At 34.4% G+C, this 14,324-nt stretch overlaps 1 protein-coding gene across 1 annotated transcript in view; it reads left to right on the plus strand.

Moving 5' to 3' along the window:
• Positions 1 to 14,324, plus strand: part of CD36 (CD36 molecule) — a 53,726-nt gene that overhangs the window by 13,457 nt on the left and 25,945 nt on the right. Inside the window, exons 2-3 of the mRNA XM_047096193.1 lie at positions 8,834 to 8,927; positions 9,413 to 9,618. Coding sequence (XP_046952149.1) covers positions 9,499 to 9,618 — 120 coding nt within the window. The 5' untranslated portion in view covers positions 8,834 to 8,927; positions 9,413 to 9,498. The remainder of the gene's footprint in view (positions 1 to 8,833; positions 8,928 to 9,412; positions 9,619 to 14,324) is intronic.

Consider the following 14,324-nt stretch of genomic DNA (forward strand, 5'->3'; position numbering starts at 1 on the left):
TAAAGTTGAGAAGAAAATATATCAAAGCAGCTTCAATACAACAAAATAGATGTTTTTAATCGAGATATTCATTAAAATAGTCTTTTTCTACCTTTTTTGCTAATACAGCAAATACCAGAGATCACAGTTAGAGAAATCCTCTTTTCAAGCTACCTGAAATCTGTGTAAGTTATTCTTTTAAAATGAGTAGCATAAATCACATGGAAATTGTCCAAGGCCATTTCTACCTGATCCTGATTAAGCGGTGTAAAATTTGAAAAAAACATCCCAATATATCTAAAGTATTAATATCTAAGTATTAATTTTTAAATAAATGTGTCAGTAAAAATACCTTGGAAAAAGAAAGTAATGCCTGAGGGAAAAAGAGAACTTTGAATCCTTTTCCAGTTGTATTGCACTGCTAACAAATGAAAAGATTCACCACATACTCAGAAGGGGCCACATGACCAATCCAATGATAAGAACTGGTTTAAATATGATCTAATGGACTAAATATATTTCTGCCTGTTATTGTTAGCTTACTTTATTTCAAGGTTGACTTTGAGACATTTATTCAGCTGGCCTGTCTGATAGATGACAGTTTAACTGTCTAAAGATTTTGATCTCTCTTACACGATTTTGAGAATTTCTCTGCAAGAATGGGTTCTTAGTATTGAGGGTCTCCCCCCACAGGCTTTTTATTTTTATTAGGTTTTAAAATAATACCTTTCTTTTAAAGTAACTTATGTTTATGCTGTTTTTTACATTAAAAGGTCATCTTAGATGTAATCTGTTTAAATGCTGTTTAATAGTTGTATTTTGGCTGAAGAAATTTAAGGGAAATTTAATTTTTTGTTTTTATAGGGATATTTTGCTCTGCTCATGAAACTTCTGTAAAACTAACAGAAAATGATGAACAGTTAAGAATTTCCAGTTAAAACAATATGCTATTTCCTTTTTTAAAGTCGGTTTGTCATCTTTGTTGATAGTATCTCCAATTGTTTTCAAAATTCTTAGTCTTTATGCACGTCAAATTAATGCTGTATAGCAAGGTACATTTTAATTCAACATTATGAAGTTTTGTAAGCTAAGTCATGACAAAGAAGTGATACTGCTAATCCTTCCCAGTTTATAGTTTCCACCCCCGGAACCCTATTCGTCATCTGGAATAATGATTGTGCAGTAAAACAGAATACATAGAGGCAGCGCAGCAAGTCAGTTCCTTTTGTTTCTCTGGCCTCTGACTTACTTGGATGGGAGAATGGCCAAAAAAAAAAGTCTGCTGAGTATCTCAGATATAGGGAATGGGTCCTCACCAGACCATAAAAATAAACCAGTAAAAGCCGTAACAGTAGTGTGATATGTGTGGGTTTTTTTTTTTTCTTTCCTAATTCCTCTGGCAACAAACCACATACTGGGATGGGATTTTTTTTTTTTAAGCATATTTAAACTCACACACTTTATGTAATGAGGATTTCAGTGTAGGGTTTTTCTGCAGAATACCATTTGGTCCTACTAAGAACCGTCTGTTCAAATGTTTGAGCATTTGATTGAAAAATCCTTCTTAGCCTTTTTAAAGGTAAGTCATATGCTTTTTTTTTTAACAGAAAAGATTTCTATGTCCCAAATGATAGATGACTCTACTATATAAACCCTCTTAAGAAGTTGTAAAACAGTAACAACAAAAAGCTTGTAACTGTTTTTTTTTCCAAGTCATTATTTAAAAATTGGGTTGTGTTGTTTTCCAAGTTGCTAATCTTTCTACATTTTATGTTAAAAAATATTAAAACCTTGTCTAATGGTCAATGACGTTTTATTTTTGATGTTTAAAATCTTATGCCTGCTATAAACCTTTACTTTTTAATATTTAAAAATGAGTTTTAATCCAATTGAAATTGTAAAACTTTCATTGTACACATAGGCTATTTATACGTGATTTTTAAATTAATAATAAAAAATTATCATAAAACAAATATAATACATTAGTTATAAATGATTTGCCACTCATGTCAATATGCTTTCCAGTATGCAATTAACTACTGAAAAGTAACTAATTACTTTTCAGAGTCATTACTGTGTTTAAATTTTTATCTGAATTGCATTAAGTTTTCGTGAACCTGACTTTGTAACATGGTTAAACACAATATGTATTTTGGATATGTTCTTGTTAGGTATTTTTTTCTAATGAAAAAGATACTATAATTGCTACTGGGAATGGTAAGTTATATTGCAAGTAATGATTCTAGATTTAATTAGTATAAATTATATAAAATTTGGTGAGAAAATAAAAACCAAAACTAATACTTTTGACTATTTAGGAAGCTTATAAATATCAGCAAATTATTTCCTTGAATGTTGATACCAAGTTTAAATAAAGGATAAATCACTCTAGAAAAATTACAAGTTTCAAATTAATTACAGTAAGTTAATTCATATATAACTGTAAATGGCATAAATTCTCTGGAGTAAGTCTTATACAGTTTCTAGAATCACCAAGAAACATAGTGAAAGATGTTTTAAAAATGTTTGCATGTACTTTTCAGTCCTCTTCTCTGTGGTCTTAAGTTAGTAACGTCTTTTGGGTCTAAAATAAACATTGCTTTCAATACTGGCTCACAAAACAACCAAAATGAAATTTTTAAAAAGTTTTGTTATTCAGCGTCCAGTCGTCCATTGGGTTTTATGAGAAAAAATATGAGGAAAATTTTTATTTACTAGAAACACGATTAAACCAAAACAATGATGAATCAAATACACAACCATCAGCTAACAGGTTAGCCCAGGAAGAATATCATAATGACAACTGGAAAACATGTGGGCAGAATGTACTGGAAATTTTAGAATTTCTAATTGCCTCCCTTATTTTTTATGAAAACGTTTGGGCATGTTTACTCCAACACATTTGAATCTTGTGGATTTTTTGTTTCTGAAGGAATTCTGTAACTATATTTTGATTTAATTGTAAGCTGTTTTAGTTCACTGGCCCAAGTTATGGCTAAAAGTTTCAAATAGCATCTTCTAAGCTAGCAGATGCCTCTCCATTTGGGTGATACTCTAAGTTCCTATATACATAAATAATAAATAATTTCATCAGATTTTATTGTAATCTATGTGTTTTGCAAATAATCATTCGTGTAAACTATACGTATTTATTAGATTTCTAAACAAATATTTGACCAATATAAAATAACACTACACTGTTTAATAGGTTGTTCAAAATAATATTTCATGATAACATATCAAAATAACATTTCCTATGATAAGAATTTTATACTAATATCATTTACTTTTATTTGGCATTCACAACCTTATCTGTTTAAAAAAAAGTTTTTTTTAATGTTTATTTATTTTTGAGTCAGAGGCAGAGCATGAACAGGGGAGGGGCAGAGAGACAGGGAGACACGGAATCTGAAACAGGCTCCAGTCTCTGAGCTGGCAGCACAGGGCCCGACTTGGGGCTCGAACCCACGAACTGTGAGATCATGACCTGAGCTGAAGTCAGACGCTTAACCAACTGAGCCACCCAGGCGCCCCTTACAACCTTATCTGTTGAGTGATATAGCATTTTAGAGAAAATTAAGCCACAGAGAAACTATGCTATTAAGACCCAAAACTGAACCTAAATCACTTGACTTCAAATTCCAAAATCTGAACTATTGTAGATCACATGCTATCTTACTGTTTATACTATAATTTGGGGTGGGGAAAAAAAAAGCATTCCTGTCTGAGGTTCAAGGATCAAGAAGAGCTCTAGACAATCTTATTTAAACCAACATGAATCAAAGAGAATCATTTCAAACCTATAGTAATCCCTGTAATCAAGTACTCCAAAAGACAGGCTTGTTTCTAGAAGGATCCTTAGTATGATACATGAAGTACAATATACTTACTGCTTTAATTTTTTAAGACTACCACCAAGTTTTAAATTGTAATATTTTAAAAGTATAATTTAGTGATGTGTCTTATTGTTTCATATTATAGATGTTTATAATTTTTTTTCTATTGTGTATTTTTAGCTACACCTATTCTAATATGATAAAAAAAGGACTGTGGTAACTTCAATAAGAAAAGATATGAGAGAACTTCTCATCTAGTTATTTAAGAGTCTTCTGCAGAGCCCTTGAGTTCTGTGAGGATTACTCAGAACCCAAGTGAAGTGTGACACGAAGGGGAAAGGGCCACAGAGTTCCTGCTCCCTTTTATCAGAAGAGGTTTTCTGCTTATATGTTGGAATTTCATGTAAAGAATTCTGTCTCTAAACAGAAGTTTATAAAGAACTGTTCTAATGGCCTTCTGTTTCCACATGACGAAATGCAACCAGATTTAAATTACTGATTTACACCCATTACAAATAGCTGGGATTTGAATCTGCATCTTACTCATGTCTAGGAAACCATGGCTTTGTAAACACACCTAGTTACAGTGTAGGGCCAGAAAGTGAAAAGGAATTTAATTCTGAAAGCTAACTTTCATCATTGATACACAACTTGTTAAATTAATCACCCCTCAAAACTCCAAAAATGGGGTCTGTGGGCAGATACTGTATTTATTAGGTAAAGAAGGCTGTGTATCAAACGAACAGTGTAATGTGTGTGTGCTTGAAAACAGAAGTGTGTGGTCTGGTTTTCAATTCTAAGAAAATGTGGGGGGAAAGTTCATGGATAGAATAAGAAATCTGAGATACTCACTCATGAGTAAGAAAATGTCATCCCGGCCCTGGCATTCATTTATGGTACAAATACTTTTGTAATCTGAAGCTTTTTCAAGTTTTGCAGTTTACATCCCAGAAAATTTACCTCTGGGTCATGCCTTTTCTGGGTGGAGTTTCCCAAGGAATACAGCTTTAATCACACATGGGAAGAATTACAGATTCTCTAAGAATTTTCTCTGATTTTCTGACCTATTTACTGGAAAGGTTTCTTATAGCTCAGTCTCTCAAGTTTCTACCACCAGGTTTCCAACATAATGGAAAGACATAATGCTCATAAATTCATTCTGGAAACACTCCACTGATTTGACAACAAAAAAGTAAAGAAAAAAAAGTACCTTTTTTCCTTCTTTCAAAGATAATCCAAGGGAATAAAATACACTCACAAATTCTACAAAAGGAATAGGATTTATAATCTATAAACTGATAAGATACAGCTGATCTCCCTCTAGGCTCCAGAAAGGTATGTGATAAGTGATATTTTAAAATACGCCTTTTTTTCTTTTCTCTGCTTTATACAAGTCTCAGCAATTGGTTTTTCTTTACTGTACCTGTGATGATTCTTTGCTTTCTAAATTTATTTACTTGAAACAAGAAGTAAATTATTGCAGATTTCGATGTCTTGTCTATTCCTATGAAGGAGAAATAACAGTAAATAATAAAATGCAATCCAAAATTAGCAAGTGAAATAAATTACTATTTTAATATGTAAGGAATTTGTTATTAAGAAAACCAAGTTCACAAGACACAAATTTACAAGCCTTACCAAATTTGAGAGAATGGGGACAAACGACACTTTTTTTTTTTCCCTGAAGATAAACATGGGTGGAAAAACTGGTGAATGTGCTGTAACCTGAACTTTTCTCTTATGTAGTCAGCGTGTGTCTTACATAATGTGTTGGGTCCTCCTTTGCCTCAGGTGAATAAAACTAAATTTAATAATATGAAGCATAAAGCTAAGGGAGGAGTTTAATAACAATACTTCATTACTCATGGTTTCAAGGCACTGAAGGATAATGAACCCAAGTAATGTCGCGTATCTTAGGTATTATTAGGGGAAAAAGTTGGAAACTTAGAACAAAGTAACAAAAGTGAGTCAGTCAGTTAAAAATTTGAAAGAAGTACATAAACGCAGTCTCTCTCAAAACTATTAGTACATGTGTGAAGTGATGTTAGATTAATACTTACAGCTTTGTTTATATATCATCCAGACCAGTGTTATTCCAATAACTATCTAACGGCATGATCAACAAATAAGTTACTGGATACTTCTTTTTTCTGATGGGCTTGACTCAACAGCAGTGGGATGGATACACTATATCACTTCAGTTTTAAGTTTAAAGCAGACAGAGCCTATGTAGGACCCAGGCATGACCATTACTTGACAGGCCTGGGGCTCAGGGTCCTCAGAAGTCATAATCATGAGTTTCCAGGTTTAGAGAGGGAAGTATTGGACAACATGTGCTGTTGCCTGAGTCCTCCAGTGGACATTCTTGGGACTCTTTGCCCCTTGCAGAAACTTTCCTCTGTAGTACATGGGCTACTTGAATAAAGGAGAATAATTCTGGCAGAAGTCCAATTCACAACTAGGTTATGGCACCTAATCTGGAAAAGGGAAGATAAATGCACAAAATTCTTTAGCAGCCATAGAATTGTAATTTTTAAATCATTTTATTTCCATATGTCACAGTTGCAAATGACATTAATAGGAGTGAAGTTTTTTAGTGATATTTATATAGAACATAAAATAATTTTCCAAAAGGGAAATTTAATACTTGAGTTGTTTCTTTTACGTTTTTATTTTGCTAGAGAGAAAAAGAGAAAGCATGAGTGGAGAAGGGACAGAGGGAGAGTGAGAATCCCAAGCACGCTCCTTTCTGTCAGCGCAGGGCCCAACGAGGGTCTTGATCTCACAAACCATGAGATCATGACCTGAGCCGAAATCAAGAGTCAGATGCATAACCAACTGAGCCACCTAGATGCCCTTTCAGTTGCTTTTTAAAAACAGATTCACGAGGGGCTCCTGGGTAGCTCAGTTGGTTAAGGGTCTGACTTTGGTTCAGGTGATGATCTGGTGGGAGTTCGAGTCCTGCGTTGGGCTCTGTGCTAACAGCTTAGAGCCTGGAGCCAGATTCAGATTGTGTCTCTTTCTCTGCCCCCGCCCCCAGCTCATTCTCTCTCTCTCTCTCTCTCTCTCTCTCTCTCTCTGTCTCAAAAATGAACATTCAAAAACATTAAAAAAAATAGATTCATGATACCATATAAAGAAAACTGCAATTTGACTCTGGGGATTTCCCTTCCCAATTTTTAATTGGCTTTGCAAAGCCATAGATTTCTACAGAGATTCTCATAGAGCTTCCTCAAAGAAAGGAGTATGTCATGTGGGAGTAGGGAGACCAGGCTGGGAATCAAGGTCACAGGGTTGCCACCACTGTTGTACTCCACAGTCACTCTGCCTGTTGGTCTTCCACGTAAGAATCTGAAGAACTGATTCAGCTACTTAAATTAAAAACTGCCGATCTCATCCTAGCATCTTATTTTACACATGAGGAAATTCAAGTCCTAAAAGATGAAGTGATTTGCCCATTGTCATCTGGCAAGAGAGTAGTAGCACATCAATTTTTGGTTTAATCTACTAGTCTACTGGTCTTAACTACACTACGTTATTAGATCCCTGTCTTGATTACTACTTTAGGTATAACTTGGAAATGAGACGTAGAGGATGGTGTCTGAAATTATGATTCAGCCAATGATTACTTAATTGGCTCCCTTGGATATGACTATTTGTCCATAGTATACAGACCACCCAGATGGGTAGCATGTTACATGATTTCAGAGGGCAAGGAAAGCTGTTCCTCACACGCCATCTCCAAACAATTAATACAAAGCAAACACCACTTGCTCAGTGAGATACGGAAGTCCATAGGAAAACCAAATTACTTGTTTAGACAGCTTATAGATGGTCCTTTTACATTGGGAAAAAAAACCCAAAAAACGTGTAATATTAATAGTATTCATACTTCTTAGCTGCTAGAACCTCGGTGTGAATGAATTCAGTTTATCCTCCTTTACAGTGGAAGTATCCTAGATAGAAGGCATGGGTAAAGGGAGATCACAAAGATAAGAAAGGGTAAAGAGAAATAACTAAAATTGTCATGGGAAAACTCTGTAACATTTATCTTCACAATATTGAGGAAAAGTCTAATTTTCCTTATTTTCTTAGCTATGCAAGCAATATTCCTGAAAAACTAAACGGTTCCTCCAGTGGAAATAAGTACTAAGAATATCCTAAGAGTGGCACTTCTGTTGGAACAAAGCTGTGGAGGGAAAATCTGAGACCATAACAAAGTAGAATTTTTGTTATTACATTTACAGTGTTGACAGTAATAATTGGCATGTGATTCTCTTTTTTTATCTATAGTCTCCATTCTGTTGGCATTTATGTTTTCCATGGCCTTGGGCAATAAAGTAGGGAATTTTTGTTTACAAGCTACAAAGCACATTTTGGCTCTTTATCAATGTCAGGTCAGCCCCATTTAAAAAAATACTGTTACAACCAAAATATGAAGGTGTTCTAAAATCCTAGAAGTAATAAATTCTTATTAACTTTGTTACAATAGAATCCACTCATTTCATTAATCATTTCCTTTCAATCTTTATGAAATAGCCACATACTGTATAGAAAGATATCAAAAATAAGACTGACTAGTGGAAATACACACTGGCACAAATTAGTTGATTTTAACAGAATTGGTGTGAATCAAATGTTCATGATGACAAAATAAATAATGTTGCAGTTTCATATGTAAAAATAAAACAAAAACAAAAAAACCCTGTGAGACTAGTAGCAAAGAAATGCCTATCATTAAACATCCTTTACATTCATTATGTATTTTCTTTAAATTCTTCCCACCTTTAGTGTATTCAAAAGCCAATTATTAACAATGAAATTGAAAGTACATTCTTTCAAATATTTGTTTTTAACACTATTAAAAAAATTCAAGCATGAGCTCAGTATTCATGATTTTTTAATAGTGATTATAATTTTGGTGTTATTAGACAATATTCTGGTATTAATTTACTGACCATGTATTTTCCCAATGTAACCATGTTTTTTTGTTTTTTTTTTTGTTTTTTTTTTAACAGATAGCTTACAAATGATTAGAAGAATTAATTCTTTCTGAGACTCCTCAGATGATTTCCTATAAAATTTGTATCTTGCTGTATACTTGTGAATAAGGTATAGTAAAGACACCGTCTATTACCATACTTGCTTAGCACTGAACAGAGACGACATGGGTCAGGATACCTCCAGTTTGCAGGAGAACTCCAGGCAAGATGTGGGTGGCTGTGCTTGAGTGGAGAAGCCAGATAAAGAGCGAAGATGCATCTAAGTGTCCTGGGCTGAGGGTAGGTAGATGAGGGAGAAAGTACAGTAAGCAAGTTCTCCTTAGATAAGATTTCAGTGTTAATCATCCATAGGAAGAAAATTTTAAAAGAGGCGAATTTTAAAGAAATACTCTATATGACAATGTTCTTTATTTCTTCCATTGGCAAATAGTGAAAAGCAAGAAAGGAGAGGACGTAACCTAGAAAGTCAGTTTCATCAAACAAAAATTATTTATTCATAACCGGCTAAATGCTTGTTCAGTTGTGTTTTCTTTGTACTTTGATCTTCTTGTACTGATATTTAAGCTTCTGTTTTATGATCTCTTTCTATGCTAGGACCAGACCTCTGGAAACCACCTAATCAGACCTAGGAGTTTGAAAGAAGCAGGTGCTGAACCTTAATTTCTCCACCGATTAAGAAAATGGGCTGTGACCGAAACTGTGGGCTCATTGCTGGTGCTGTCATTGGTGCAGTCCTGGCCGTGTTTGGAGGCATTCTGATGCCAGTCGGAGACATGCTTATTGAGAGGACAATCAAAAAGGTACAAGTATTCTAAAGGATACTTCTTGTCATTCATTTCTTGTCATTTGTATTTCGTGGTAACTGGCAACTTTGTATCTTTAATACAAAGGTGATTATGAGCCATTACAACTTCACACAGTTGAGAAATGTTAAAAGTATAATGTACTTTTAACATGAATGCATCACTATCTTAAGTATAATATCCAAATTCTCATCAAAGGTGTTTAGAAGTGTACAAGGAGTAGAAATAATTGTTTTTCATTGTGCCTAAGGACTATATTGATGAGCTTTTGAACGAGAAATAAGTATGTGTATTTTGTGTATTATATATAAATTTAAAATTAATTGTGTTTAATAATGAAACAGGAATCTTTGGTAAAGCTGGTATAATTTTTTTATTTGGTAAACTGTTGCTTTTTATAATATATGTAATAACATAATATTGTTTTATAAACATTCCTATTTATAAACATTTATACTGATTCTGCCAAAATACTTCTGGAAATGTTATGTAGGACAAATGTCAGCATAAATGAAATGAGTTGACTGTAGTTTTAACAAAAACTAGAGTGGTTCAATAGCCAGGCTTTGCACAACAAAGTAAAGTTCATCTTCCACCTTCCTTCCTTCTATTGTGCTTCACCCTCACCGACTTGAACTGAGAGAGAGTAGGAAGACTAGAATAAGAAGCAGATTTGCTGAAGTCCTAAATCAGTGGGTGGCAAATTGAATCAGCTTCAGGAGTTTGAAGACAGGGTTTAAAAGAAAAAAAAAAAAAAAAGAAAAAAGAAAAAAGTGACACTTCTAAGAACATTCCAAGAACAAGATAACATAAGAACAGGGATAACTGTGAACTTTGAGAGTGTGTATCCTGCCCCAGGGCTAGTATGCTCAGGTTTTTTACACATAATCCTACCCAAGTAACACCTATCTGAGTGCTGGCCTCAGCTCTCAGCCTGCTTAGATGTCAATGCCCTGGCAGAGACAGATAGACAGATAGATAGACAGATAGACAGATAGATAGACAGATAGACAGATAGATAGATAGATAGATAGACAGACAGATAGGAACCATTACCTCAATAACATCCTATTGTCCTATCTTTGATACTAAGACATTAATATATATATACACACACACACACGTATATATATACACATACATACACATATATATGTGTGTATATATGTGTGTATGTGTGTGTATATATATATATGTGTGTGTATGTGTGTGTATATTTACTCAATAATAACATAAGCATTTTTATCTTTTGCTAACAGATTGTAAATCTTCAACCCCATGCATTTAACTTTAAAAGTATATTGTAGGGGCACCTGGGTGGCTCAGTTGGTTAGGCGACTGTCTTTGGCTCAGGTCATGATCTCATAGTTCGTGAGTTTGAGCCCCACATCAGGCTCTCTGCTGTCAGCGCCGAGACTACTTTTGATCCTCTGCCCCACCCCCCTCTGCCTCTCCCCAGCTCTACTTGCTTAGCATTTGACAGAGAGGACATGGGTCCACATACCTTCAGTTTACAGGAAAACTCCAGGCAGGATGTGGGGGGCTGTGCTTGGGTTGAGAAGCCAGATAAAGGGAGAAGATGCATACAGATATTTATTTATTTATATATATATATATATATATATATATATATATATATATATAATATGCATATATAATATATATTATATATATAAATAATATAGATTTATATATTATATATGTTTATTATATGTTTATATATTAGTTATATATACATAAATATAAATATAGATAGAAATCGAATGTCATCCCCTCCCTTGGAATGTCCAGTTTTCTTGCTATTATTCATGATACAGTTCAACAGAAACAGGTAGATGCTGGTGAGGTGGGGCTTATGTAACCATGTGAGTTGGAGCTCCATTGCACAGCACAAATTCTGCTTCCCTTCTGGGCCTTCTGTGGAGAAAGAACAGATACAGTATCTGTACTAACACTCAGGCTATAATTTATCTTTTGGAAAAGTCTCCAGAATGGAAATTCCCAATAATCTCCCACTACACAGCATTTTAGACTGTTTTTTTCCAACACACAAATGGTGTCCAGTAGTTGAATATTGTTCACTTATCTTTTTCTTCTTCATTCAACAGTATTAGTACAGATAATTTTTCTGTTCAATCATGTGCAAAGAGCTAACATCTATTTTAACTGTCTAATGTATATCTCTAACTTCATAATAGTTGTTCATGAGGAAATAAGAGTTTTGAGATGTCAAAAATTTACTTTTATATAGTGACAGAGAATAAAATATTTTTTTTACTTCAACAAATATAAAATTTAACCAGGGGAAAGCATAGTATACCAAAACATAAAGAACCATGAAACTAGGGTATTATATGGGAATTTGCTATTTAGAAAGATAAGTCTCAAAACATTTGATCACTTCCGAAAGGTGAAACTGTTGGATTTTCAAAAAGGATAAGATTTTGGAAGTTCAAAAGAGGGCTGTAATAAAGGCATCAGAGGGCTGAAGAATATTATAGGAAAAGGTGTGAAATGCAACTAAGTGCTGTAAAAAGGGAAGGAAGAACATATCAAATGTGCCCAAAATATGGAATCTACAAAAGAGATGATTAGAAAAACAACATGGGGTAAAATATATGAAGCTTTGAACATCAGGAAGAAGAATATTTAATTGGCCATGTGACAGGCAGTAGTGGTTGGTGGATCTTTCCTGGTAGGTGTAAGAGATAACAAAACCTGCATTTAACGATTCATATCACATGGCTTCCATTTATTTAGTGCTGTGAAGAGCTTCATATATACTAGTTCATTTAATCTTTGCAGATATCTATGAGATCCTCTTATTGTACCCACTTTAGTCACAAGACCTTAAATCTACTTGCCAACTCATGTGGCCAAAAGGAGTCAGTTCCCAAAACCTAGACAATCTGAAGGCAGAGACTAGATGATACACAGCCTTGTGCAGTATGATCCTACAATAAAAAGAGTTGGAGAGACCAAAAACAGGAGAACAGGGGGCACGTGGGTGGCTCAGTTGGTTAAGCATCCAACTTGTGGTTTCAGCTCTGATCATCATCTCACGGTTCATGAGTTTGAGCCCCACATTGGGTTCTACACTAACAGTGCAAAGTCTGCTTGGGATCCTCTCTCTTACTCTTTCTCTGACCTTCCCCACTCACACACTTGCTCTCTCTCTCTCTCAAAATAAATAAACATTAAAAAAAAGAGTTTAAACAAAAAACAGGAAAACAAGGAAAAACTATGCAGGACATGGCCATTTTCAAGGAGAATTTAAGATTCCCTTTTAGAAAGATCTTTGCATAATCTGCACATTATGTAACAAAGGCACTCTGGGCTAGTGTGGTGGAGTACATAGAAAAAAATGGGTGATGGATCGTAATGGCAGTTTGGATATGGAACTAAATTAGGAGGGAGGGTAAAAACACTTCAAGATGTCCAGTTAAATTATTGGGAGAGATGTATATCTTAGGAGAATAAAAGAGGTTTTATGAGTGTTTTGACGTGAACATCAGTATTTCAAAGGTCAGTACTCAGATTGGTTTGATCATTGATCTAGAGATTACAGATAAAACTAAACAATCTATTTGCTATCTAGATGGCTTGAACGTCAAGACAAAAAGAAAGCAGAGAGATTACTATAGGTTTTATACATAATTCAGAGGTATAAACAAAAAAATGATTTTATGAATGAAGAAATAAAAACAGAAGAGTGTAATTACTTTGGAGGTTAATATAAGGCTAGTGCTCAAAGAAAGAGAAAATGCTCTAAGGCAGATGAAAATTCAGGAAATAATGATTAGGACATGGTTACTAATGTTCTTGAAAATATAAATTCAGTAGGGTAGGGTAATAAAGAGAGGTATGCAACAAAGAAATAGAGTGCTTTCTCTTCTTGTTTTTGAAATAAGAGTTATCTGTGCAATCTTATACAAGACAAAAGGGGATGGTATGGATCTAGACCCTAGAAGGAGGAAGAGGCACAAAACAGATTTAAGGAAGAATGAGTTTCCAAAAATATTAAATGATAGTTTATATTGTATGCCTGCCACATATCTATAGCCTAAAACTAATCACCAGAACCTCTCCAATGGTCAGAATCTGTGATACATTTAAAACTAAGCCTGGTTTTGCTCTCAGATTTCCATATAGTCATGTTGATCTTATCAACTTTAGTCCTATAAAGATGCTGGTATTTGTTCTTTCTTTATACAGGGTATTTCTTTTTTCTTTAGCTTACAAAACTGTTCTAAAAGTAAGTTTGGAATATATATCTGTTTGAAATACAGTTGGAGTCAAATCTCTGAATTATGTGTAAACCCAAAGAGCCAAATCATTTGGGGTAAACCTGTTATTTTTTTTTTTTTTAATTTTTTTTTTCAACATTTATTTATTTTTGGGACAGAGAGAGACAGAGCATGAACGGGGGAGGGGCAGAGAGAGAGGGAGACACAGAATCCGAAACAGGCTCCAGGCTCTGAGCTGTCAGCCCAGAGCCTGACGCGGGGCTCGAACTCACGGACCGCGAGATCGTGACCTGGCTGAAGTCGGACGCTTAACCGACTGCGCCACCCAGGCGCCCCTAAACCTGTTATTTTACAAATAAAGAATAATTTTAGTACCAGTCAGTTTTTGCCGCTGAAACTCACTGAAGACTACTTTCTTCATTTAATTGACTAACAGCAAATTGGGAAAGTTATTAC

The sequence above is a fragment of the Lynx rufus genome, unplaced genomic scaffold (assembly GCF_022079265.1).
Source record: "Lynx rufus isolate CCGP_SWC_20201006 ecotype Redwood Valley unplaced genomic scaffold, mLynRuf1.p SCAF_4, whole genome shotgun sequence".
Taxonomy (NCBI): Eukaryota; Metazoa; Chordata; class Mammalia; order Carnivora; family Felidae; genus Lynx; species Lynx rufus.